Genomic DNA, 27,337 nt, shown 5'->3' on the forward strand with positions numbered 1-27,337 from the left:
AAAAGGGGGGCTCCATGATTGGGGTATCGACACCGGCTCTGATCCCCGGGATGGGAAAAGCGCCCTCGGCCGCTGTGAATTTCTCACCTCCCCACCGGCCGCCGCTTTGGGGAAGAAATTTCTTCTTTGGGGAAGAAATCGGGCGTCAGCCGCAATGCATAACGGAGCGCCGGGTGCACCCGTGCACGCACACGCAAGCACACGGCTCGCACACGCGTGTGCACGCACACGGGCTGCCCTGCGGCGGGGCTCGCCGGCCGGGGCCGCTGCTCCGGGAGACGGGGCGCGAGTGGCATTTCAATGCAAACCAGGCAGGAACAATGAGGTGTGTTTTTAAGGGACTGTGAAAGGGGGGTTTTGCTGAATAACTGAAAAGGCGGAGGGGGAGGAGGGAGCCGGCAGCCCCTCCATTAGCTCAGTGCAGCAGCGAGAACAGCTGTGAAAAGAGCCCAGGCCTTTTTCCCACGCCCAGAAGAGCGGAGCGAGGGAAGGAGCCCTCCCAGCGAGGTCAGATCCCATCACTAATATATACACAGGCTGTGCCCTCATTCACGTCACCCCGGCGCAGGTTTGTTTAAGGCGCGCACACTGACACTAATTTCTCCTCCCGCTCGCTCCCCCAGCCGGCCCCATTATGGTCCCCGCTGCATTAAACCCTCCCCGCGGCCCCGCGACGGCTGGCGGCACCGCAGTGTCCCGTCCCCCCCCAACCCCCAGCACCTGACCGGCAAGGTCAAGAGGAGCCCGCGCCGCCGTCGCCGCCGGATCTGGCCGGCAGCTGCTGCGCGGCCGCGCCGGGGCTGCCTCGCAGGAATGCGTCCCGCAGATGGGACCTGGTGGGGCACGTGCAACGTCCCCGTGCTGGCCAGATTCTCTCCCTGGCCGCCGTTGTCCCCGTCCCTTTTCATTCCGTGCACCCATCCCTGGGTGCAGGATGCGTGCGTCCTGGGGTTCTCCGCGTGTGCCGGGGGAGAAGGGGGTGCTCCCGCTTGGCTTTCCCGGCCCTTGTCCTCCCTCGCCCCGCAGTGCCCGGCATCCTCCGAGAGACGGGCATCAAATAAATCAGGCCTTGTTTATTCTCGTGCTCGGGCTCGGTGTGTGAGTTCATTTGAAAACGTTCTGCCTTAAATTACAGCCTAATAAATCAATACCCACTTAGCGATGCAAGCCAGTGGGAGCGGTTTGCGCAAAGAATTAAAGTTGGCTCCGCGGCTCTCGAGCTTTGTGACGGGCGAGGGAAGGGGTGCTGGCCGGGCAGCTTGTGCCTGGGCCCGTCCCCTGCCCTGGGACATGTGTGTGCACGGCTGGGACACGCGTGTGCATGGCTGGGACACACGTGTGAGTGGCTGGGCATGGCCAGGACATGCATATACATGGCCGTGTGTGGCAGGGACACGATTTAGGGCAGGTGTGTGCCACCAGCTGCCCCATGCAGGGGCTCGGTGGAGCCTCAGAGCTATCCCAGCCCCGCCAGCTCCTCTCTGACATGAATTTCCCCCCAGCACAGGACGATGCGCATCCCCCATCCAGCTCCCACCCTCCTCTGCCTCGTCACCCTCTCCCCCTTCGGGGAGCTCGGTGATGCCCTGCACTTGGCCAGTGGCTTTCCTTGCGCGTCCTCCTCCCCTTCTCCCCCCCGCTCACACCTTGCACTTGTCTAATCCCCCTGTATTTGCCTGGGCCTCCTTCCAGGGCCACCCACCTCTTTATAGGGCCACTGCTAAGTAAACGCTGCCTTTGCTTCGCTAAATGGGGACTCCTCCTTCAGGCAGCTGGGGTTAACAGGACCAGCCCTGCGCCTTTCGTGCCCTGCTCGTCTTTCTGGGGGCTGCCCTTCACCTCCTGGCACTCTCCATCCTCCTCCTCCTCCTTCCTGATGCCCTCGGACGGACAGGGAGGGATGTGTGCCTCTGGCAGCAGCCGTCGCTGCCCACTCCCACCAAAGCTGCCTCTGGCGATGCCCAAGGACCCCGTCCCCGTCCCTGTCCCCCCCCCCCCTTTGCATCCGAGCCGGTTTCGTCCCTCCCCCCTCGTCTCCTTTGCCAAGCCCTGACACTTGATGGCAGCCCCATTCAAAATGCATGGGCTCCCCTTTCCAAGCGCCCCGGTCCTTTTGAACTAAAAGGATTTTCTCAGAGGCTAAGTTCAAATGTATGGCCGTTATTTATTTATCACCCCGCTATGTATTATTCATTTATTTAAAAATGTATGGCAGCTGGGAGCCCCGTGTTTAATCACCCCACGGATGGCGAGGGCCAGGTGGAGACGGCCCCTTGCTCCGCCGGTAACCTGGTGCGGTCGCTGCCGCCGGGACTCTGGCCTCACGCCTGATTTAGCATCAACGCGGCCAAAAATAAACCCGGCCCCCTCGGCAGCGAGAGCACAGTGGCCTCGTGGGGTGGGCACGGAGCTGGGGACGGTGTTTTTTGGGGCTGGGGGATGCCAAAGACCTGCTGCTGGTTGTAGGGGTGTGGGGATGTTGTAGGACCCCCACCCCAGCACCGCTGGTTGGGGTTGGGGTTGGGGACGTGCCCTGTTCGCTGTTTGTCCTCCCCCACGGTGGTCCCAGCTGGCAGATTGCCACCCGCCATACGAGCACGCAGTCGCCAGCATGGTGCTGATGTGCATTGAGGCTGGGAGGGCATGGCGTTGGGCTGCCAGCGTGGAAAAAAAGAGGGAAAAATGGGGAAAAAAAAGAGAGAAAAGGACCATTTTCCAAACTCGCTCTTTGCTTTCCCTGGCATCGCAGGGATGAGGGCCGCATCCAGCCCCCCTGCAGGGCTGAAGGGCCCAGCCCCCTCGGAAGGAGCACAAAGGGTTAAGGATGCTCTCGCTCCCCGCCAAACTCCCCACGTCCTCCCCCATGCGCTCCCACCACCCTCTTCCTCGCCGGCCACTCGCTAATTGAGACAGCTTCAGCCCCTGCCTCCCTCCTCTCCCCCTGGGGCTGAGCTGCCTCTTCCCAGGGGGAGCACATTGTCTGCTCCAGCCGGGTTGATGTAATCCCTAAGCCCGAACAATACTTCCCCACCCCGCTCCTGCTGAAAGGGTATTAGTTGCCCAATGAGATAATTACTCCCCAGGCCACCCTAATCATCGCGCCCAGCCGGCCGCTTTCCCCGGCTCGGTCCCGCGGTGCCCGGTCTGAGTTTTTGGGGTGCCCAGGGGTGGTGACATGAAGACGCAGGGACCCCAAATACCCGCAGATCTGGCAGCAAAATATATCAGGGAAGAGGGACCTGCTGCCTCCAGTGCATTGATTTCAGCCCCATTGCTGCTGTCACCCCAAATTGTCTCCCGTGGGTGCTGTTCGGGGTGCTGGAGGGCAAGGGATGGGGCAGCCCTGGTTCTGCCTCCACGCTCACCGCCCTGCAGAAAGTTGCTCATGGAGCAGGGCTGGGGTGAACCTGCTCCCTGGTGAGGTGGGATTTGGGATTTCCTGATGTCCCTGTCTCAGTCCCCTCTTTTAAATTATGAGGCTAAAATTTTGGGGAACAAAATTCCACCTTTTTGCTAAATATCAATGTTTGCTCAGGCATGCTTTTGAAAATCAGAATTTCAGCAATTAAAGGAACTACCCCAGCCCATGGGATAAATGAGAGCAGTTTTCCTGAATTGGTTTAGCAGGAAATAATCCAGGTTTTCAGCTCCCACGTGGCAGTGCCGCGTGAATTGCAGCCCATGGGATGGTGCCAGGGCTGCCTTTCGCCTCCCGAGGTGCTGCAGTCGGAGATGTCAGCAAAAAAAAAAAAGGACCTGTTTCGGGATGCCCAAATTCCAGCCCTATTAATCCTCCTCTTTGCGGCTCCGGTGCTGATGAAGCCAGGGATTATCACCTCTGCCTTCCTGCATGCTGCGATGCCGGTGCAGCCGGAACGAGGCAGGGGGAGAAATAATCTCCTAAAGGTTTTGCTGAGCCCATCCCGAGGAACGGTGTCTGGGGGTGTCCAGGGGGGATGCAGACCCTCCGTCGTGGCTCTGTTTTTATGGCTGCTGGTTTGCACAGGGCTCAGGAGATGCTTGCCAGGGCATGGGGTTTGCATGATGGGACCGGTGCATGCACGGAGCCCGGGCAGCACCGTGCAAACTTCCCGGTGAGGACTTTTTTTCCCCAGCCCCCGTTGGGATTATGGATGCCGCAGTGGGGGCCGCGCAAGGCCAATGCTGCGGGGAGCGGCGAGGGACGCTGCCCCGCTGCAGCCACCGCTCCTCCCCGTCCCTTTCTTGGCCGATCTCTTCTGACAGACAAACACAGTTTCTTTCTCCGAAACAAAGTCCTTGTCCAGCCAAGCACACAAAGCGGATCCATTATCCGATGGGGGACAGAAAGGAGGGGCGGGGGGGGCTGCTGGCGCACAATGCACACAAGTGGCGCGCGGGGCCGCCCCTATTGTGTCTGGGCAGGAAGGGCCGGGACCCACGGCGCAGCCCCGTGAATGGCAGCATTGTGTCTGAGCCCTCCGTCGCCTTGGGCGTCCCTGGCCCCCAGTCCACCCCCCCCCCAGCTCTTGCCGCCCGTCTGGGGCAGCAGAGCCAACCTGTTCCCCTGGGTGGGGAAAGCCATGGTTGTCCTGCGTTTTTGGGGTCGGAACGTCCCACCGGACACCATAGGGGCTGTAGGAAAGGGGGCAGTGGCCAAGGGGTGCTGGAGGGGCTGAGTTTTGGGGTGTGAAGCAGATGGTCCCAAAGATGTCACCCACGGGCAGGGTGGAAATGGGTGCTGGGGACTGAGGGCTGAAGTCCTCACCTCCAAAACCAACCCGGAGAAGGGATTTGGGGGGCATAAAAGGCTGATCTGGGGCAGAACAAGGCATCCCATCACTGGCAGCGGGTGCTGGGGGTGGGATAGACAACCAAGGGCAGGTCTGGAGGGGGTTTGTCCCCATCACCCAATGCAGAGCCTGGAGGACCCCAACAGCTTCGTAATCCCTTGGAGAAGCTGCTTGGACCCTCAGCCTCTCCAGCACCCTTCAGGAACAAGTTCCTGCGGCTAGTTGTGTGTCGTGCAAGGGAGAAAATTCTCCTGTCTGGGCATAAAACTCCCTGCCTGGGCATTGCCCGGTGCTTCCACGCATTCCTGCTCCCCTCCTCACTCGGCTCCTGTCCTGCCGAGGTCCTGTATCCGCACAATGGGATGAGGGACTCGCTCTGGGTGCGATCTGTGGGGTGATGGAGCCAACCAGTCCTCCTGCTAAACCCCAGCGAAGAGGCCAAATGGAAAGCAGCCCCTAAGCAGGGAGCTGCGTGGCTGCATCCCATCCCTCCTCCTCCAATATCGGCTCCCCAAAGGAACATTTTGATGGGCAACACGAGGCAGATCTGGCTCACGGTGCTGTGTGCTGGGAGCAGCTCGGGACTGGTGAAGGCAGGGTCGGGTACGGGGACCCCCAGCAGCACACGGGCTCAGGAACCTTCACCATTTCCCTAAATCATCATCTTAGCCACGTGGGCCTGCCCAGCACATCGACTGGGCTGTTTCGGGCGGCTCTGTGCTGAGCGCTGTGAGAGGTGTGTGCTGGAGGTGGCCGTGGTGTGTCCATGCCCCTGGCTGTAGTCACCAGCTCGGGTCAGCGAGGTCCCGCAGACCCCAGGACCACCACTTATAGGGATGGCTGCGATGCATCCCCTCTGTCCATTCTCACTATTCCTTTCCTTGTGCAGTAACTAGAAGGAAAACCGAGCTTCCACCTCCTACGGTAACCATCCTCGCAGCACCTCATGAATTGCTCCTTTTATTTTTTTTTCAGAGGAGAAATCCCCGCATTGCCTCGATCAACGTGGTTTTGGCAGCACGCACCAAAGGGGATGGGGACAAGCACGGGGCGAAGCCATGCCAGCGCAGGGGAGCAGCCAGGGCAGCAGGGAGACGACCACCACGCAGCACCCTCACCCTGGAAATCAAAGGAAAGAGGAGCTCCACCAGGACCTGGTGTTAGGACTGAGCTTTCCAGCCCGGAGGAAGCTGCTCCTGCCGTGGGTTTGCAGCGGCAAAGTTGTGCCTGGCTCTCGGGGCCGGGCTGGCGTGGTGGCATCCCTCCTCCACAAGCACAACACGTGCGGAGCTGAGCACGGGAAATTACCTGCGCTCCCCCAAGGATGCTCAAGACCCCATCGCCCCTTGTGGATGGGGTAAGTTTGGGATTTTCCTTCTTTCCTCTCCCTTCTTCAATCCCAGCCAGCCGGCACGGGGTTTCGTGCTGTATCCAAACCCCAAAGCTGGCTCTGATGGGTAAAACCTTCCCCGGGCTCTCTGCGGCTGGGGATCTGGGGGGAGCAGGGGAGCGTGGTGGGGGCTGCTCTTCACGGTCGGGTCAGGGCAGGCAGCTGCGATGGCTGGGATGCAAGGTGCTGGGCTCATGGTCCCTTTTTCTCCATGCTTTAGGGGAAAAAAAAATGCTTGTATCCTCCTTATTTAAATACCCCTTTGCAAATATTCAGCTTTGCACTGAAAGCTGGTGGAGGACTGCGTTATTGGTTAATGTTTTTCCCCTATTTCCTTTTTAATGCACATCTTAAATCTTTCCTATATGACTCAAAACATCATTTTCTGTGAGCAAACAGCATAACGGGGACTCTTCCCTCCACCACCCCGTGCTTTCCCCCCACTGGGGTTGCGTCTTCCCCCCGATACCCACAGCTCTTCCTGCTCTGCCCCATCCAACCCCCCCTGCACATGCTTTTCCTGCTGCAGACATTGGGTTTAGCAACGCGAGCGCCTTCCAGCTCCTCCGGGTCGCCCGTTTTTGGGTAACCTTCGCATCCCAGCCTGCGAGTGCGCAGGGGAAGGGGGCGGGGAGGAGCGCAGCCGTTCGGCAGCAGTGCTGAACGCATCCTTGGGGGTTAGTCAAGGGAAAAACCCGCAGCCCCCGCGGCTCGGGGTTTCACACGTGACAGCAGAGCTGTCCGAGGCATCAGAAAAATAACTCGCACCTTTCCCGGGGCGAGCCCCCACGTGCCCGGCACCGGGGTTGGCACGGGTGCTGCTGGGTCACCCGCGCTCCCGGGGGGATTTTTCCCCTCCCTTGTCTTGGTTGCTGGGATTTGGGTGCTCCCGACATGGCCTCGCCCTTCGGTTCTCCCCCAGCTGCACAGTGGGGAGATGAGGAATATTTTCCCTCTTTTTTCCCCCCAGACAACTGGTTGTGGGAGGTTTTTGCAGTGGTCCCAGGGAGATGTGCACGAGCAAATACCCCCAGTAAATCCCACATTTGTGGGCAATCTCCAGCCGACGCTGTCCCATCTGGACCCCAGGATGTGGGGCTGGAGGGGGAGCCCCATGCAGGGTGAGGAGCACGGCACCCAGCACGCCACCCCACCAAATCACAACACCCATCGCTCCGAACCCCCTCCCCAGCCCTTTTTCCTCCATTCCTTTATTTCCCCCCATTTAAACACCCCCTTCTCCCCCAGCCCAGGATGAAGGATGGAGAGGGGGCTGCTCGGGGGCCCCTTTGGCGCCGGCACCCGCGGCGGCCCCGTGCCCAGCGGGTGCCCCCGGCAGATGCTCGGCGCCGCGGGCGAAGCCGTCCTCCGTCTCGCTCTAAGATGGCCGGCGGCCCCAAAATGGTGCTGAGCATGAGACGCCATCTGCAAGGCTGGTCCCACGCCCGCCGTGGCCTTTTTATGCAAAGGGGAATTAATTAGATTTGAATATGGTAATTAAGCCATCAAGCCCGCCGGTGCTACGAGGTCCCTTCTTTTCTTCGGGCTTTCTTCTCGCCCCTCTCTCCCGCCGCCCCTTAACCCTTCCCCCTCCGCTTTTGCACCCACGGCACCGCTCCTGCATCTTAATGAAACGCCGCGTCTAGGACGTGCCCTCGCCCCCCGCTTCCCGCACCCGTGCCGAGTTCTGTCTGTCCTCGGCACGCCGTCCGCCTGTCCCGGTCGTGCCCCGCGGGTTTAGCGCAACGCCCGCGTGTTTCACCCCAAAAAAAGCCATGAGGTCACAGAGGGATGCGGGTGATAACACCTCTATGGACAGCGGGTTTTTGGCAGGCGGTGGCTGCAGTGGGGAATCAAGACAAAATCAATGCCCTCCAGTGCTGGGTTGTTTCTGCTTCCTCTCCGATCCATTCGTTGCTCATAGCGGGTTTTCATCACGCCGCCTAAGTCATGGGCTGTAGGGTTGTGGGGTGCTGCTGGTACCCGCCTGCTGCCCCTGCTGATGTGTCGGGATATCTGCTAGGGTATTTTGTGCTCAGAAGGAAAATAATAGAAAACTGAAGGTGTTTTCAGCATCTATGACCAGAAAAGGATTTTTTTTTTCCCACTAGCAATTAAAGGTTTTATCGTTCCCTTATTTCTAACTTCCTTCCAGTTTGCCAGTCCAGCCACCCCGACCCACAGCTGCTGGGTCTGCATTCACATGAACAGGGCGAGGTGCAGAGGCTGGAAAACTGCAAGCGGGGATCTGAGCAGAGAAAAAAAATCCCTGGAATATTTTTATGCATATATTTATCTATATAAGGAAAATGTTCTTTTTTTTTTTTTTTTTTTTTTTTTCACTTACCTCATAAAGCGAAAGAAAGAAATTGGGAAAAACCTGTGGGAGCTTGTCAGAAAAGCCTGCGGGCACTTTCCAAACAAGTTGCTGAAAATTTGGGTGGACGTCTTCTAAAAGTGGAATATTTGCAAGAGGGTCATTTTTGGTAAAACTTTTAATTGTGGTGGCAAGCTGCTTCCCACCAAAAACAAGAAAACGACCAAGATTACACACCCATAAATATATTATATGTACATATGCGGGATGCCATCCTGGATATATGCATTATGTGCATATATCCAGGTAGCACAGGTGTATGTGTCCATGAGAACCATGCCTGGGCTGCTCGGAGTGGTGCTGGATGGTGCTGGGCTCTGGGAGCAGCGAGCAGAGCACGCTGGATCGGCGCCCATCACCACTGCTCGTTAGGGCTCCTTCGTTTACGCACCAGCAGCTTGCCACCAGCGGCGAGGGCCAGGCTGCAAGGCTGGGGCAAAACTTGGCCATTTCAGGCGCCGTTGAGAATTTTTCAGCTCTTTGCCCCCGGGAGCAACTCTGCAAAGCCAGGACCCGCGACGTCCTCCCCGTTCCCCGGCGTCGGTGGGAGGCATCCAGGGGTTTAATCCAAGCTGGCATTGCTGCCCGCGGGAGGGGCGGCCCCGGGCTGGAGCCCCCGCGCCCCCCCGGCCCTGACCTACATAGCGGGCGCACGATGCGGCCACCTGAGCAGCCACCAGCGCCGGCTGCTGCGCACGCAGCCACACGCACAGAGGGGCCCTTCCCCGGCCTCGATCCCTCCCCTCGGGACTCAGTCCGGGTGAAATAAGGGAGAAATGGGTTTTCTCCTCTCTGCTGGCTCCTGCTTGCACCCAGCTCTGGCAGGGGTGCTCTGGGTGCCTCTGGGTGCCAGTCCCTGGGCTCTGCCTTGTCCCAGCCCTCTCCTGCTGGCTCTCGCCCCAGACGAAGGGGACACCGGTGGCATCTCCCGGGCTGCATTTTGCATCCTTGAGGCTGGGACCGTGGGAGCCCCGGGGTGTTTGTCCCCACTGCCACTTTCCTGCAGACCCCTCCTGGGAGGGCAGAGGGGAGGAAATAAACTGGAGAGGCGAAAAACAAGATGGGAAAGGGAGAGGAGGACAGAGGAGGGAAATCTGTAGAGCAGGGGAGGGAAGAAGCCGGCGATGGAGATAACTATGGGAACGATAATGCCAAACAATGAGGGGAAAGAGGCAGACTGGCAGACGGAGCAGATAATGGAGGGGCTGGTGGCTGGCAGACAAACTGGGGGAGAGGTGGGAAAAAGAGGGAGCTGGGCAGCTCGCAGAGAGAGGAGGAGCACGGCGTTGGGTGCTGGGTGGCCGCAGAGCTGGGACAGAGGGGTGGCAACGGTGGCAGCGAGGTCCCTGCCATGCTGGGAAGACCCAAAGTTGATGAGCATCCCCATATCCCCGCCGCTGAAGCCATTAGCTCGTTAGCCGGGGCTGTGGCTAACGAGCCCGGTGCGGCGGGGCAGGCCAGGAGCACCCATAGGCGGCCAGCTGCGAGCTGCAGGGCCATAAATCTCGCGCGCGCGGCGCGGGTGCCGCCGAAAGCCTTCCAGCAGGATTTATCTCCCGATCCCGCTCTCTCCGCCTTCCCACAAATGCCACGTGGATTCCCCGCGGCAAGGGAAAACAAGCGAAGATGCTTTCTTTTGTCTCCGCCGCCTGCTTGGCCGCGTCTCTCCAGCTCTAATCCACCTTGGCCTCCTCCCCTCCATTCACAATTTTCTTCCCGTCCCCGTGGTGGAAGAAAAGGGACAAACCTCTTCTTTCTATATTTTTTTTTCAAATTGGAAGCGATGGCAACTTACATAAAATCAGCGTTTGGGAGGTGGGAAGAGAGGAAAGGAGGCGCAGAGATGCCCGGAGCTTGGCTCTGGCCAGTCCCGGGGCACGGCTGGGTCTCCGTGGGTCTGCCCATGGTTGCACCTCCCCAAGCCCCCGCTCATCACCCACCTCTCCTCACTATTCCTCATTATCCCTCAGAGCTCCTACGAACCATTTATGCTATTCTGTGAAAAAAAAAAAAGAAAAAGAAGTGATGGATGCGCGCAGAAGGGCTCAGCACCAGAGGGAAAGAGGGGAAAAAGGGGGGAGGTTGGAGAGAGCTTAAAAATTACGGTGGGAATTAGCAGGAGTCTAAGCTGTTGTTTGCAGTGCCCATTAGCATCTGCCTATTTATCTGTCACCAGATCCTCGTGGCATCCATCCATCCATCTGGGTCCTTGTCACTCTGTCTGCCTACCTAATTATCCATTAGCATGGCAAAGCCCCCATGACAGCGGTCTCGGCGAGCCAGACACGAGACCACCTCATCTGCCCCTCAGCATCGCCCAGACACTTTTATAAGCATCGCGCTAACAAAACCGGGCTGGAAACACCGCCGACCACGCTGTTCGGGGAGGGAGAGGCAGCGCAGGCGTTGCCCGTGGGGCGTTCATCGCGCGCGGGCGTGCGCTTGCACACCGACAGGCTGCATGTGCATGACCCGCCGCCTGCTTTTGCTGCTCATGGATGCTCCGTCTTGCTCTTACGAGACAAAACCGGGGCTTCCACGCCGGTGTGATGGGTGCTGAGCCGGTGCGATGGCACCAGCAGCGGCACGCCACGCCACGGGCAGCCCCGGTGCCGGCGGCTCTTTGTGCCCGTGCCGCCGCGTGGGGTTTCTTTGTTCGCGGCAGCAGCGGTGGGCAGGTTCCCCCTCCCCGCCTGCCCACGGGCCCCGCTCAGCCCGAGGAGCAAATCAGCGGCGTTTGCATATTCAGAGCAGGTGGGGGCCCATATGCCTAAGATGCACCAGACAAAATTAGCCACCATAATCATAATCAACTGTGCCGTTGTGCTGGGGGAAGGGAGAGGCTGGCAGACAAGCCTGATAATTATGAAGCTCAGCATGTGCGCAGCGGTTTTGCAACAATTATGCCTAGCTCAGCAAGCCGGCAATGATGCTTGTTACAACAACCCTCAATCTCCAGCCCGCCCTCCGGTTGTGCGCTCCCGGGAGGGCTGTGCCGCGCCGGAGGTGCCGTCCCGCTCCTCCCCGTGCTGCTCTTGGGAAGGGGACACGAGGACGGTGAGGGGCGGTGGCCAGACCCTGTCCTGCTGACCCTTCCCAGTGCCATGTGTGTGTCCAGCTCTTGGCAAGCTGGTTTGTGGCTTGGTGACGTCCCCCGGAAAGCTGTCCCTGGCTCTCCGTGTGCCCCATCCATCTTGGTGCGCCCAGCTACACCCCGATTTCCACCTGGGAAAACCCACAATGTAAGAGGCAGCTCAAGAAACCATCCTCCCCATCTGCTCCCTGCTCGCAGAGCACTGTGAGCCCCTCGCATAACGGAGCTCTGGAGCTCCAGCAGGTTTCTCTTTGCCTCCCAGGACTTTCCCTTTCCACCCTTCTCTGCTCGCCCTGCTCTTTGCAGCCGCGGTGCTCTGCGATGGGAGATGCTGGCGGGAGGTGACACTCCCGATCCATCGCCAGCCCTGGCACTCGCGGGCCGGTGTCACGCAGCATTTTCCTGAGGGAGCCCTGGGGAAGGGGAATGGCATGAAGCCGCCACGCGCGGTGCTCTCAGATGGGAGATGCTGTGCGGCACAGCGAGGAGCAGCCCCTGCGCCGTGTCCTTGGGAGGCGGTGGTTCCCAGCTCACCATCGAGCTGTGGTGGTGGCAGGATGCTCCACGACCCCTTCCAACCGGTGGCCAAGAGATGAGGAGGAAAATAAAATGTTTTCCGCTTTTAAATATGCTAGAATCTGCAGCTCAGTCTGGCTGGGCTTGGTGGTGATGCTGGGGATGCATCCTGCTCACATTTCCCTGGGTGCAGTGGGTTCCCTTATGGGTGAGGCTGGCTTCCTCGCTTAGGGCACAGCGGTCTCCTGAAATCACATCGAAGCCAGCTGCAATTTGGGCTTTGCAACCTAAATTTGTGATTTAGGACCCAATTTGGGTTTTGCAATAGTGCTGACAGAGGTGGGAACGGCTTTGCAACCCCACGGCCGCTGCTCGGGATGCGGCACATCTTTCCCAGTAGCTCAGGGCAGGCTGTTCCACACAGATCCCGTCACCTTTCTCGGGTACAACAAAGCCGGATCAGCTCAAAAGGAGCTCGGCGAGCACAGAAATCACGGCCGTGCTTTCCTCAGCGTCCCTCCTCCTCCTCTCATCTCCTGCACAGGAGGGACAGCCCTGCCTGAAGCACAGCGGTACCCGCAGCTCCGGGGTGAGGCAGCACAAAAGGAGGGGTTTATCCCTGCTGAGAGGCTCCTGGGCATCCCAAGCACCTTTCTACCCATTACCTCCCGGGTGGATTGAGAGAAGGATGCGCCAAAACAGCACAGAAATGCCCATCAGCACTGGAGGCTTTGCACTGGGGGTTGGATTTGGGGCTGGTTTGCTCCAAACTCGCGGGTTTATCGGAAGATGAGGGTGGAGCTGGAAAAGGACCGGGTTGGTTCACAGATCCCATGGATGGCACAGAATTTATCCCAGGGCATTTTCCAAAATCCAGCAAAACACGTCCACACCATAATTATTTCAGGGGTGCTGCACCCTCTCTGGGCTGGTTTTTGTCTCGAGGAGGGGGGAAGGATGAGAGCCTCAGTGCTCCCCCGCCACGCAGCCTCTGCTCCCCACTGCGCTCCTGCTCTCATCCGCGGGGGAATAGCAGCAGCAGCATCCCACGGCCTTGCCCAATCTGAGTATTCGTCATCCAACCCACTAGTGAAAGGGAATAAATGCAAAGGTGAAGAAGATAGGAATCAAAGTGGGAAACAGCCCAAACTGCTGAATATATTTTTTTCCTCTTAATTTGTGTAACGACGAGGATCCAAGTTCAGCACCCCAAAATGCTGCTGGATGAGCGGGCTCCAAAGCAGCTGCTCTGTCCTTACGGCTCTGTACAGCCTGTGCTGGGCACAAATAAATCCAGGAAGAATAGGAAATACCCACCGGGAAGAAATTTTCTCAGCGTCCTGCGTTGCTCCACCAGGCTCTTCCAGACTTCCCTGAAGCCTCAGGAGTGTGCAGGGGTTTGCCATGAAAACACAAAGGTCCGGCTGCTTCCTCCTCGTCCTTTGGGACAAAGGGAACTTCGCTGATGTAAAGTGAGTTAAAGGCAGCGGCTGGGGGTTCCCGATGCCTGCTGCGGTCAGGGCACTCGGAGCACGGGGTTTGGGGTTTTTAATGGGACAATTCAAAGGGGACAGGTACACATGGGTGTGTTTAAGGCACAGGCTCACTGGTGTGTTTTATCAAGGATGGAGGATTTAGGGCACCTGGCTGCTTTTGTGTGTTAAAAACGAGTTTTGCATTTCATACAGAACCCCTTTTTTTTTTTTTTTTGCTTTGCCTTCTTCATTGGTTCAAAAAAAAAAAAAAAAAGGAAACAGAAAACAGCGAATTTTGTAGCACTGGGGGCATGGCCCCATTTCGCACCCATGCCCTGCATCAGCCCGGTTTTCAGCAGAGTTTGAAATCACTTTGCAGGAACTTGGGTTCGCACCCGGTCCGTTCTTACCCCAGGTCACACGCTGACATCATTTATCAGTTTTTTTTTCCCCAAATCCCAGCAAACTGAGATCATGCCCTGCATCTTTACAGATCCTCCGTCTTTTGCCCCAAACGTGAAGTTTCCCCAGTCGGTGCCTTCCTGAATAAGCAGCTTTCCATAAATCACCTGCTTTGGAGCCGGGAGCTGCGCGAGGCTTCATGGGGACTCGGGTGGGTTGGGGGCAGCCCCAAACCCCCCACCCAGGGCACCAGGGCTGCAGGCACGAGATGTGATGGGAGACGGGGCACTCTGCCCTTTTGCTTTTGTTTTAATTGGTGGGGGAATTAGGCAGTGAACAGAAATGCAGGAAAATAAATCAGCAACGTATTTTCCCCACCTTTCCCACCTCCCAGAGCTGGCTCAGGAGCAGAGCGGTTTTGCAAGATTTGGGAAAAGCAAGAAAAACCTCTACACCTGTTTGCTTTTAAACTTTTTATTTTTATTTCTTTTTTATTTTTTTAAGAAAGAAAACCTGACACAAAATCAAGCCGGGCGCGTTCCTCGCACCCATCAGCGGTCCCAGGGGCGCAGGGCAGGCTCCGCACCTCCACACCCCACGGGGCAACCAGCCAAAGAGCAGCAACTCGCTGGCCTATAAATTCCCAAATAATTCCCCCGATCCTGAGCCCGGCTTTTTTTTTTTCGGATGCAGGCAGCGGAGTGGGGGAGAATGTGACCGCCAGCTCCATAAATATTATATGGGGCGACAGCGCTGCGCGGGGCCGGTGGGCGCAGACAAAGCGTGCATTGAGCCGCCGGCCCAGCTGCTGCGGGCAGTGAGGATGGGGGTCAAGGTCAGAGGTGGCCCCCGCGTGTATTATTCCCCCCCAGCCCGTTTTCTCGTGTCCATAAAATAAAGTTAAGCGGGTGTCGCCGGCCAGAGGATGCTGGCTGTCCCGGCGGCAGCGCGGTGCAAAGCCCATGGTGTGGCCGTGCCCGGCCGCATCGTGCAGGAGGGGAAACTGAGGCACCGTGCCAGAGCCCAGCCTTGCACCACCACCAGGAGGGGCTGGGGACCCTTTTTTTGACTCTGTCTAAATGCAATAATTGACGTGCTTGCTTTAAAGGGTGCCCACAGCTCTGTGCCAGACCAGGATCTGCTCCGGGGCCATGATGGGGCTCCTGGGGTGGCTGCGGTCCCCCAGAACAACCCAGCACCCCTGCCCTGTGCCCAGCCCACCCCATGCTGGGGACTTCTCCAATCTAGGGGGGTACCAGGGCTTTTGGCTGCTGTGGGGCTGCTCCAAGGGCAGCCGAAACCAAGCCGGGGAGTTGAATCCTGCTGCCGCGCAAACTTGGATTTTAGAATATTTTGCTCCCTCTTAGGCAATCCCTTAGCAACGCTTGTTTCCATGGCAAAGAGCGGAGAACCTCTGCACCGATGCTGAGCTCTGCCTTACACTCTCATTCTGCTCGTCTTGCTCCGGCACTGCCCCACGGTCCGGGTCTCCAGAATGGGAACGGAGCCGGGACCGACCGCGGTGCCAGTCCTGCACTGGGGACACGAGGCCCCAGGGAACAGGAGGTGTGGGTGTGCAGATCCTCATCCTGCAAACAGGGGGCTGTGCACCTCTCCCTGCCAGCCCGGCGCTGGGGAAGGGTCCTGGGGCATCTCCTTAACGAATGAAAGCAAACGAGGCCAGTAAGCAGCTGGACTAGATGATCTGTGAAGGTCCCTTCCAACTGAACTGTTCTCTAATTCGTATAACTCTAAGAAATGCACCCGGGGCAGCGAAGGCGGGCAGGGCACAGCGCTCGCCAGGATGATGCTGTGAGTTCCCTCCTTCCCCAGGAAGGTCCTGGGATTAAACCAAGCCCGGTGGGTAAGCGGACAGGGTTAGACCAGGGTGTGGATGCACCTCTGGATGCTCTCATCTTGGAAATCCATGCGAGTGCCTGCACCAGAGGCAAGGGGACTTTTCCTGAGTGTAAACCCAACAAGAGCACTTGGAGTCGGGATTCGGTCAAGGTTTCGATTTAATTTGTGCCTAAAAGCCAGTGACAGCTTGGTGGTGGCGGTGCTGTGAAGTCAAGCTGCAACAGGGCAAGGGATTCAGGGCAGTGGGCAAAGCTGCCCGACCCGCACGGCCGCGTGGCGATGTCTCCTGCCCGATCCCAAAGGTGACGACGCACTCCAAAACTGTGATTCCCGCAGAAAACCCAGGAGTGAAGGTTATTTTTTAGGTTAAAAAAGGTTATTTTTTAATTTTCAAAAATTTTCAAAGAAAGGTTATTTTTTAATTTTCAAAAATCTCGGCAACATTCTGCGCTACTCTCAGCATTTTGCAGGAACAGGTTCAATTCTGAAAGCCTCGCTCCTCAATGGACAAAACTCCACTTTGGAGTGGTGGCAGGTTCCCAGGGCAGGACCCTGCAGGGGGGACGTCTCAGCTCCAAGCACCAGGAATTACACAGGGCCCCCAGTTTCCACCCTAGAGCCCAACATCAGCATTTCCATGGGCAGAAGCCCCCTGGCAGATCTAGCACGGGGGTTTTGCTAATATTCGAGGCCGTTTTGAGCTCCCCTTAACTTCTCCATCTGCCGATGACTAACTAACCCCAGGTCACCCGTGCCGATGCTGGGAGGTGCTTTCATGCCTGGGCACGAGCGCTTGGTGCCAGCACGCCCCATTCACCGCCACGTAAACACCTTTATTCTCCACCACAGCTTCACTGTGAATAAATTGCGCTTAAAAAGAAGCAGGAAGAGAAAGCAGCCGCCATCTCCTTCTCTCTGCTCAAGGACAGGCAGAATTCAATGCGATGCTGGATGGCCGTGTGTGCTTCCGCGCTCCCTCTTCCAATTCACAATCAAAAATCTTCGCCGTCCTGCGAAATTTCCCTTTGCGTCTCGTAGCAAAAGAGCCTCGGGCGGCTCAAAAGCAGCCTCGTCCTTCACGTGGGTGTTCAGTGGGCACCTCCGGTTGTGTGTTTCCTAATTCAGTGCCAGCAGCATTGAACAGGGAGCCGTCCCTAAACCCTTTTGCCTTTCTTCTGCCAAAAGCCACCGTGCAAAACGTGTCCCCCCACCTGTCCCCAGCAAAGGGGAGCACTGCTCTTGGGGCAGGGATCATGCCCCGGTGCAGGAGGTGGCCCGCACCGTGGCCCTGTCACCATCTCTCCGGGAGGAGGATGAAAAATCTTCCTCCCGGGCTTTTATTTTGCTGCAATGGTAACTAATTCTTGCAGTAGTTCGTGCCCTGAAGGAGCCTTAAAAACTCCCAAATCTGACAGCTAAAAATAGCTGCCGCTCTGCTCGTTTCCAAGCGTTCTGCAGCCCTGATTTATTTACACCAGTTGTTTGAACCCCTCGCGCGCTTTGAATCCAAAATCCTTTGGCTTTCATTTGGAAGCTTTCGTGCCCGTTTGGTGAGGTGTTTTTTTGGTTCCCCCCCCCACCAAAGCCCCTGCCGGGTGGCCGTCCCCTGCACCGGGAGGGTGCTGGAGGTGCCGTGGGTGGGCTGTGTCGCCCAGTGAGAGGGGTCCCAGCACCCTGGGCACAGAGGCGGAGGGCAATAAGGGTGGCTGGGGATGCAGGGATGCAAGTTTTGCCCCCCAGACCCCCGCCCCTGCAGCTCCCCCAAAGCAGACCTGGCTTTTCTCATGCACGCACACAGCAACGGGCTCCACTCGCCTCCGCCGCGCTGCTGGGAAGGAGCAAAATTAATCCCTATGGAAATTTATTTAAATGAATTCCCTGCTCGGACACTCAAGCTGTTCCCAGCCCGGCTTTTCCCAGGGCAGAGCAGCCGGGGAGGAGGGACCAGGACGGGATCCCCAGCCCCCTGAGCACCCCAATTCCCACACTACAGCCGCCTTCCCCCAAAACCACCGCAGCCACATCTCGTGGGGTTGTCGTCCCTGCAGCGTTGAGCAGTGCCACAAAGCCTGGTTTGGGACAGCAAATTGCTCGCTCGTGTCTTATCTCCGGGTGGGATCCAGCAGCTCTCCGCGAGGTCTCACCTTGAGCAGCTGGGGCGATCACAGCAGGTTGCGTTTTCATCCCCTCAGGGAGCGGAGAGGCCCCAAAGTTCCCCAAAATCTTTATTAGGGACAAGAGAAATTAGCTGAGCGCTTCAATAAGTAAATAGTGGTTTTCCTGCCCAAAACACACACGTATTTACCAAACAATTCACACTGTGTAGGGCAGTGGGATTGAGTCCCTCTTGTTTCCAGTGCCTTTAGGATCTGCTGAGAGCCCCATCCCAGCCCCATTTTCCAGCACAAAAGCTCAGCCGGAGCAGTCTCGTACGATAAAGGGCTCTCGGATAATACAAGCGAGCAGAGGGGGGAGGCACCCGGGGACCCCCTTGGTGACACGAAGGCAGAGCAAGCTCCGCTTCAAACCCCAAGCTCCCAAACAGCCCCGATCCCATAAGCGAGCAGGAGCAATGGGGCCGCCCCCGGTCCGGGGGATCCGCAGCATCTGCAGCCCCCGGACAAGGCTCCTTTGAGATCGGGCACAGACGTGGTATTGTCAGCAAAGAGAGCCGGAAAAAGGGCTGGAGGTGGGATTGTGGTGGGAAGCGATCGGTTTGCAGAACGCCTGGGTTTGTAGGGGCTGCTCCAGCAGCAAGCAGCCTCCCTGCACCCCGGCGGCTTCGCTGCGTCCCCGAGGGAGAGCCCAGCGGGGCTCTGGCAAAACCCAAGCGTAAAAGGACCGTGGAGGAGCTTTTCCCCCATGCAATGTTCCTGCTGGAGCAGGGGGCGAGCTCAGCAATGCAAACACCCACGTGCACCCATGTGCACCACGAAGCGCACCGGTGCGCGCGGTGCCGACGGGCACGGGGAATGGAGCACCAAGTCCCCACCCCGTGCAGACTGCAGAGGGTCAGTAAGGAAGGAGATGGACCCGAACCCCCAAATTTTGTTGGAGGTAGGGATCAGGGCCGGGTGAGGCAGCGGGAACAGGCACTTTGTGGGGATTTATGCCATGCAGCACTTGTCAGCGCAGGTTTAGCACCCCATAAAGCAACGCCGACGGCTGAACGTGAAGGGAGAACACAAAGACGCCTCGGCCGGGCAATTAATGAGCGAGTTTGGGCTCAGGCCCTACAAAGGGGGAGGCTGCAGGAGGGACGGGTGGGGAAGAAATGGGGGATGAAACTGGGACGCTAACGCTCCGCATGTCCACCCGCAGGAAGGGGGCTCTGCCAGCTGCACCCCATGGGCAGGGCGCCGGGACCCCCACCGGCGACTCGTGGGGACGAGGACAGGGGTGAAGACGTGCCACCGCGCTCCCCGGGGACAGCGTGAGGGTCAGCCTCTTTGCAAGCAACCCGTCGCGATGCACAGCTCTCGGTGAGAAATTTTGGAGGAGGGACCCCGCTTTCGGCACAACTCCGGGGGGGGCTTAAAATTTGCCGAAAAACACCAGGAACGGTTCAGGCAGCGAGTCGGGGGGTGGTGGCACAGTCACCTCCTGGGCACCCATGTCCTTGCTGTAGTAGGACCTTGGCAGTGCCCATCCCGGGCTCACACCAGTTTCTCCCATCAACAGGTGACGTGAGTGGACACCGTGGGATGCGGATGGCCAAGAAAGGTTGGAGAAGAGCCGAGGCTGGGTCTGAAGTGTGGTCAGGATCTGTGCAGACGCCCTTCCCGTCCTGTCCCCAGGGTAAGGGCTTGCTCCGTCCCCGTGGCTGGAGCCAGGCGTGCCCAGGAGGGTCCCAGGCCATGGAGCCACTGCAGCTCAACGAGGTGAAAAGGAAAAAAACAAAACACAAAACCCAAGTGTATTAAAGGTGTTCCAAACCTACAGCAGTGTCACAGCCTGGTCTCCCTCACGTTGCTTATGTCTGAGCAGAGTTTTTCTTGCAGAACATCCCAAATCCCACCCCCGGGGGGGGGGGGGGGGGGGGTCCTGGCCCTGGAGGGGAGGTGTCCCGGCCTTGTGGGGCTGGCGGGAGGCAGCAGCAGCCCGGCCGTCCCTGCACGAGCCCCCGCTTTGTGCCCAGCCACCCCCGGCAGGAGCAGCCACCGCACTGCAGGGCACGGCACGGCACCGGGCGCAGCGGGGACCGGCACCTCTCGCCTCTCCTGTGCTCGCTCCTCCTCTCCTCTTCCACAACCCAAACCTGGGAGCGGGGTCTGGCTCTGCTTCACCAAAGCCTGGCCACAATAAAGTTGGCACCATCGGGTCCCTGCCGGGGGGACACAGCTCGTGCAAACGGGGAGTGCCAAGCGCTCAGACCACCAGCACCGCGCTGAGCAGTGGGAGCAGCCCCAGCTCGTGCCGCCGGTCCCAAGACCCGCTCCAGCTCCACAGCTCCCTTTTGCCTGCCTCTAAATCCCATTTCAAGCTCCTGCCTTACCCCCAGAGCCTGCAAACCCAACCCCTGCAGCTCCAGAACCAGGAGCACACGCTCAGCTCAGGTTCGTGTCTCCGATTTCTCGCTCCGTGTTGGGATGCCCAAACTCCAGACCCACTCCTGGGTCCTCCCGGGACCGTGGGGTCTCCGTGCCCCAGAAGGGAGCCCCCAACACCCTTTAAACTTTCTGTCGGCCATCCAAATTCAGCACGGGTCCAGGCGGACGCAGCGGAAGGACGCCCTCGCCGAAATCCTGCCCGCCTTCGCAGCCCCAGCACGCGCTCCCCTGCCCGCGCGCTGCCGCCAGCGCCAGCATCCCAGACGCCCAAATATTGAACTATACATTAAATTACCCCGGGAGGGGCCGGGGAGGGGGGGAGAGCCGGAGCACGTCCGAGGGAGCGTGGCAGTTTGTTATGCTAACCGAGGGGGGCTCCGCTCGGGGGACGTGTCGGAGAGGTCTGAAGAGCAAGGAGTTCACAGGCCCTCTCCCTTTGTCATGCTAAAAGTGCAACACAGAAAATATATACAGGCAGCTGCTCAATGGAGCGTGAAATACAAGTGATTTCTCCGGGAGCCCTGGGTAATGCAATGCAGCCCGGACAATGCCCGCCGCAGCCCCGCCGCCTTTGTGCGAAATGGAAAAACTTCGGCAGGGGGAACGGGACGGCCGCCGGCGGCCCCTCCAGCTGCCCCAGCGCGGAAAGTCCCCAAGAGGGTCCCCAGCACCCACGGGGTCCCCAGCACCCATGGGGTCCCCGTCCGTGGGACCGATGGCAGCTTGGATGCCCCAATGCCATCGGGGTGGGCACAGTGGCTGCTGAACCCCAGCCCCATCTGCAAGGAAACGTCCCCCCAGGACCCACGGGGACATTGCTGGGCCCGGCACCCCCTCGCTGCGCACGGGGCTGGGGACACCGAAAATTTGGTGGCTTCCCAGCGGCACCGAGCACCGCCCGTCGAGGCCGCTCCTATTGCTGATGCTAATTCAGGCATCCCGGCAGGAGGAGGGAGCGGTGTAAAATCAGTCCTCAAAGGGGCTTTTGTGTTGGCAGGGCTGGGGTGCTCCGAGCATCCATCTTTCGCCTTTCCCTCCTTTTTTTTTGTGTGTCTGCCTGGAGCTGAAAGGCGACGCTGTGGGGGCTGCGAGGCTCTCGGGGCCCCCGAATTCGTTCCAGGGAGGTGCTGACACCGGGGTTTGCGCAGCCCCCGCGGCCGCTACGAGGGCCAGGGGACCTTGGAGGGGTCAGGACCCTGGTGGTGCCCAGCCAGCAAAGGTGCTGAGGGGCTCTGCTCATGGCGGGGGGCACCCAGCAGCCAGGATCGGGGTGCTGGGGGCTTTTTGGCACCGTATCCCATGAGTTCTGCCCGTCGGCGTAGGGGATGCTCGGCTCCAGGCAATGGGGGCACATCGGGGGCTGCGTGCTCAGGCTGTCCTGGGGGTGTTTTTGGGGGGGATGCCGCTGCCCCCTCCCCGGTACCCCAACCCACGAGGGATGCTCGGGGCACGGGCGGAAGCGACATCTAGCGGGAAGCGCATCCCGTCGCCCGGGAGCTCCAATATCCATGGCAACCCCTCGGGGCCCTCAGCACCCTGCCTGGACCAGGGGCACCCACCAGCACCCTGGGACCCCCCCCCCCGTGGGGGGAAGCAGGTGCTGCTGGCAAGGCAGGGCTGCCCCAGCATGAAACGCTCCTGTGGGCGGATGAAACACATGCGGACCCCGCCGTGGCACGGGTGCTGGAAGCATTTTGGGCCCCGAATCTCTCCTGTGGTCCCAGGAGCTCTGCACGGGGCAGCTTGCAGCACAGAAATCCTTTCTCTGGATGAGCTGCACCCACCCCAAGGTGCCATTGCCCACCTCTGTCCCCCCATGGCACGCAGCGGGCAGCGATGGGACGTAAATGAGCTCGAGGCACCGATTTCTCTTGCACGGAAGATTTGGGCAGGATGCAGGTGAGATGCTCACGGTGTGCTCCGGGGAGGGCGAGGGCCCAGCTCCAGGGCAGAGGAGGCCGAGGGGGCCACGGGGCTGGAGCTGCACCCCAAAATCTGCGCACCCAAATCTCAGCACCCAGGGGCCAAGTGCTGGGACGGGCACCGTAGGGCCTCGGGTGCTCAGGTGCAAACACACACCTGTGCGGATGTAGAGGCGTGCAGGGGAGCGCGGATACACCCGGGAACCCCCCCAGATGCTGCCCGCAGCCCCCCCCCAAGAGACGCGGCTGGGGCCCCGCCTGGCGGCAGCGGGACTCGAACCCGCGGCCCCTCGGGGCCCGCAGCTCCCAGGAGGCAGCGCCCGCGGAACCAGGCGCCGCCGCAGCGCCCGCCCCCGCCCGGTTCTGCCTCCTCATTGGTTAACGAGCTGCCAATCATAAGCAGAGCAGCAGCGGATTGGCCAGCGGGGAGAGGCGGCGGGGGCGGGGGGGGGGCTTCCTGCGGCCTCCTTTGCGCTGACCCCGGCATGGTGAGAGCGGCCGGGGGGGGGGAACGGGGACGGGGCTGTCCCGGGGGGGTGCACGCTCGGGGGGTGCATGCCTGGGCTGTCCCGGGGGGGGGTCAGTGCTCGGGGGTGCATGCACAGAGGGGCATCCTTGAACTGTCCCGGGGGGGGGGGGGTTGCATACCCAGGGTTGCATGCCCAGGCTGTCCCGGGGGGGTTAAAACCCAGGGCTACGTGACCAGGCTGTCCCGGGGGGGGGGTTAATGCCCAGGGGTGCATGCCCAGGCTGTCCCAAGGCAGGGAGCTGGGGGGGGGGGGGGGGCAGCCAGCCCCAGTGCTGCAGGCTGGGGGGGGCTCCCCCAGCCCAGGGATGCTCGGGGGGGGGGGGGGGGGGGGGGCAGGGTGCCAGGGTCAGCCCCTAAATGCCCCCGGCGCAGGCGGTGATGGGGGTGCAGGTGGTGGTGAGCCTGCTGGCAGCCAGCGTCATGCAGAAGCTGGCCCCGCACTGCTCCTTCGCCCGCTGGCTGCTCTGCAACGGCAGGTACGGCGCCCGACCACCTCCCCGACCCCCCTCCCCCCCCCCCCGACCCCCAGCCCTGTGGGGTTTTGGGGACACCCGGCCCTCCCCGGCCCCCCAGCCCCGTGGGGTTTTGGGGACACCCGACCCATCTTACGCCCGCTCCCCTCCAGCCTGCACCGCTACAAGCACCCGTCGGAAGAGGAGCTCCGGGCCCTGGCGGGCAAGCAGCGTCCCAAAGCCAAGCGGGACAGGTCAGCTGTGGCGGCACTTAATGGGATAAATGTGCTGGTTTGGTGATAACGGGAGAGATCCCGATCTGGTGGGAGCTGCAAAAGTGACAGCAGCCTCGGACGCAGGTGGGCTGGGGGCTGGCGATGAGGACAAGAAGCCCCCAGCTGGGGACGTGCAGCCCCCTGAGGGTCTTTGGGCACCGTGGGACCCAAGGGATGAGCCAGCTCTTTGCCCGCCCGTCCTGAGCCCACGTTTCCCCTGCAGGAGGGTGAACGGCGTGCTGGACGACAAGGCCCTCTCCGTGCCCCGTGACATCGACCTCCACCTGGACACCAGCCCCATCACCGCCGTGGATGCTCTCGGTAACCCCCCTTGGGGGTGGCAGCACCAGGAGCACCCACAGAGCACCCACCCCACGTACCCACCCCACCACTCTCGATCCAGAACCCCTGGCCATGCCTGGGTGCCCGTGGGACCCCCACGGCGCGGTGACGTGTCCCCCTGTCCCCCCAGTGCTGCGGTATTTCCTGGAGTACCAGTGGTTTGTGGACTTCGCCGTCTACTCCACCGCCGTGTACGTCTTCACCGAGGGCTACTTCTGCCTGGCGGACCCCCAGAAGGAGACGAACATCGGGGTGCTATGGTGCCTGCTGACGGTCGTCTTCTCCGTGTATCCTCCTGCCGGGGCTGCCCAGCGGTGGGGCGAGCTCCCCACCACCCCCGGGTCCGTGCTGCCACTGGGCGGGAGGAGAAGGCCCCGGCTCCTTGGTCTTGTTCTCCTCTCGAAGCCGGTTGAAGCGGAAGGATTTGTGGGCTTGGAAATTTAGGTCCAAATTCATGGACTTGTAAACTGTTAGGCTCATCAGGCTGTGCCTAATGAGAGCCTTCCCTGCTGAGGTGGTGGTGGCCTAATGGCTTAGATGCTAATGAGCAGGGGGGGTCCTGCTGGCTCTGGGGGGGTTCCTGCTGGCTCTCAGGGGGGTCCCGTAGCCCCTACTTTCCTTGACAGTCCCCCCACGCCTGCAGTAAGGTTTTCTTCATGGTGATGCGCCATTATTTCCGCTCGGAGGAGGGGGGTGAGCGCTCCGTCTGCCTCACCTTCGCCTTCTTCTTCCTCCTCCTCGCCATGGTGGCCCTGGTCATCCGCGAGGACTACCTGGAGTTCGGCCTCGAGCCTGGTGGGTGCAGGGGGCCGGGGCGAGGCGGGTGGGTGGCCCCGAGCACCCCACTCACGGCCGCTCGCTCCCCGCAGGGCTGGCCGGCGTCAGCAGCAACCTGGAGAGTGTCCTGAAGCAGCGGGGCTGGGAGTGGACGTGAGTTGGCATCAGGATGGGAAACGGGGTTTTACTGGAGGGGTTTGGGAAACGGTGCTTTCCCCCTCTGCGACCCATGGGAGAGGAAGGGACAGAGGGTCCCCCAGGGCTCAGTGGGGATAGGGCCAACTCGTGTCCACCCTCTCCACCTTGTTCTTTCTGCAGGCTGCCCCTCGGCAAGCTGGCCTTCAAGCTGGGGCTGGTGGCCCTGTGCTCCTTCCTGGGCGCCTGCCTGACCTTCCCGGGGCTGCGCCTGGCCCAGACGCACCTCGACGCTCTGCGGATGGCGGCCGACAAGCCCCTGACCCAGTTGGGTGAAACCCGCGGCTGGGAGGGGACAGGGTGGGGAGGGAGGTTTGGGGGGGGGGTGGGCCTGGACACCCCGGCTCTGTGGTGAGGGGGTCTGAGGGTGAGGGGAGGGCCGGGTAAGGACGTCTCTGACAGGGTCTCTGCCGGCTCCATCGCAGGGTCCTGCTCCACGTGAGTTTCCTGGCGCCCGTCATCGTGGTGGTGATGTGGATCAAGCCCATCTCGAGGGATTTCCTGCTCCACGCGCCCATGGGCAAGCAGACGGTGCAGATGTAAGCGGGACGTGGGGTCACTCTGTGCCCCAGCAACCTTCCTCCCAGGGGAAACTGAGGCACAGGCGCACCAGTCCCCCTCCTCCCTGGCGTGTGTGGGGGTTCTGGACCCCAGGACCCTTTTCTGGCAGCCCCCTCCTCTTGTTCCAGCATGTCGGACTCTGCCTACAACACCGCGCGCCTCTGGACCATCGTCGGCCTCTGCCTGCTGCGCCTGGCCGTCACCCGCCACCACCTGCAGGCCTACCTGTGCCTGGCCGAGCGCTGGGTGGAGCAGATGAGGAAGGAAGCGGGGCGCATCGCCGTCGTGGAGATCCAGCGCAAGGTCCAGGCGCGGGGAGCAGGGGCGCAGGCACGGCCGGCGGCCCCCCGCTGATCCCCGCCGCCCCTCTGTGCGCAGATCACGAGGATTTACTGCTACGTGTCGGTGGTCAGCCTGCAGTACCTGGGGCCCGTCATCCTCAGCCTGCACTGCGCGCTGCTCCTCAAAACGCTGGGTGAGTCCTCGGCGAGCCACCAGCACCCGAGGCAGCCCCAGGTGCTCGAGGTTGGCGTGGAGCTGGCGCCGATGCATGCAAGGAGCGCGCGGGGACTCGGCCACCAGCACATCTGTGGCGTGGGGATGGGACTGCACCGCAGGGGACGATCCTCAGGCTCCTGTCCCCTCTGTCACACAGGGCACCACTCGTGGGGGCTGTACCCGGAGCCCTCTCCCGTCCCTCCGGCAGCGACCGCGGCACCACCGCGTCCCGGCAGCGAGGACGGGGAGGACGTGCGTGCTGCGGTGGAGCAGATCACGGGCGTCTTGGGCGGCATCTTCACCCCTCTCTTCTTCCGCGGACTCCTCGCCTTCCTCACCTGGTGGGTGGCCGTCTGCCAGGTCGTCACCAGCCTCTTCGGCCTCTACTTCCACCAGTACCTGGCAGCATCCTGACTGGGGGAGCTGGGACCTGTCTGGGGGCACAGTCAGCGCCCGGCTGCTGGCCCACGCGCGTCCCGTGCCTGCGGGGCATTTGCCTTTGCCACCTTGCTGCTGCCTCAGCTGGCCTCCCCGCTTACACGTGCCCGCGGTGTGCGTGGACACGAGGACGTGCACCTGGGGACACTTCTGCAGCCAGCTCTTGGCACGACGGGTTTTGTGCATCTGGGTGCGGCGGTGCCGGCACAGGCATCGCCTTCTCCCCTTCCTGCTGCCCTTCACCACCGTGCCTGTCTCCATCCCTCCGGCCCCGTGCGGGATGCTGCCTGCACGGGGACGGAGGCCCCACAGCGGCGTTTGCTGCTGCCAGCTCCGAGCCGTCGCTGCTGGGAAGAGGCTGCTCTGCTGCTAACAGGATCGTCCTTGCATGGCAGAGGCCTCGCGGCCAGCTTGGGGCAACGTCCTCCCTTCCCAGCGCAGACTTTGGGGTTTTGCTCTACGTAGTTTGCCTCTCCTGGCTGAGGGCGAGTGTATTTTTGTAGGGTCTCTGCTCTGGCCAGCCATGTCAGAGCTGTCGGGCTCATCCCTCTGCTTTGTGTGAAATCCTCAGACCCGGCAGCCTCAGCTGGTGGCTGCTGTAGAAATAAATAAGTAAGCCAGTCTGGTTGGTACTCCGAAAGCTGCTGCTTTGTTTGCACTTTGCTGCCCTGAAGCCCCTCCTGGGGGTGTTATCGCAGCGAGGGGACGAGGCCAAACACTTGAACAAACACTCGAGACCTTCCGTTTACCCCATCGTGGCTGGACTCTCTGTTCCCAGCCAGTCCTCCCCATCTGTGTTGGGATCACAACCAGGCTGATAAGGCACCGGTCCCAGCAGCATTTGAGGGGACGCAGCCCCTCGTGCAACTCCTGGAGGCTCCTGGGGCAGCGAGGCAGCCCCAGCTCTTCCCC

The 27,337-nt window shown here is 60.5% G+C and overlaps 1 protein-coding gene across 1 annotated transcript; it reads left to right on the forward strand.

The window, feature by feature from the left end:
- The first annotated feature begins 22,751 nt into the window (after positions 1–22,751).
- On the forward strand, positions 22,752–27,046 carry TMEM161A (transmembrane protein 161A). Its single transcript, XM_040537228.1, has 12 exons — positions 22,752–22,846; positions 23,260–23,363; positions 23,513–23,593; positions 23,838–23,935; positions 24,087–24,243; positions 24,600–24,751; positions 24,826–24,886; positions 25,052–25,195; positions 25,354–25,467; positions 25,618–25,792; positions 25,868–25,964; positions 26,145–27,046. Exons 1-12 carry the CDS (start codon positions 22,844–22,846, stop codon positions 26,399–26,401), a joined length of 1,443 nt encoding a protein of 480 aa, XP_040393162.1. The 5' UTR covers positions 22,752–22,843; the 3' UTR covers positions 26,402–27,046.
- Positions 27,047–27,337: the final 291 nt, after the last annotated feature.

The sequence above is a fragment of the Cygnus olor genome, chromosome 26 (genome assembly GCF_009769625.2).
Source record: "Cygnus olor isolate bCygOlo1 chromosome 26, bCygOlo1.pri.v2, whole genome shotgun sequence".
Taxonomy (NCBI): domain Eukaryota; kingdom Metazoa; phylum Chordata; class Aves; order Anseriformes; family Anatidae; genus Cygnus; species Cygnus olor.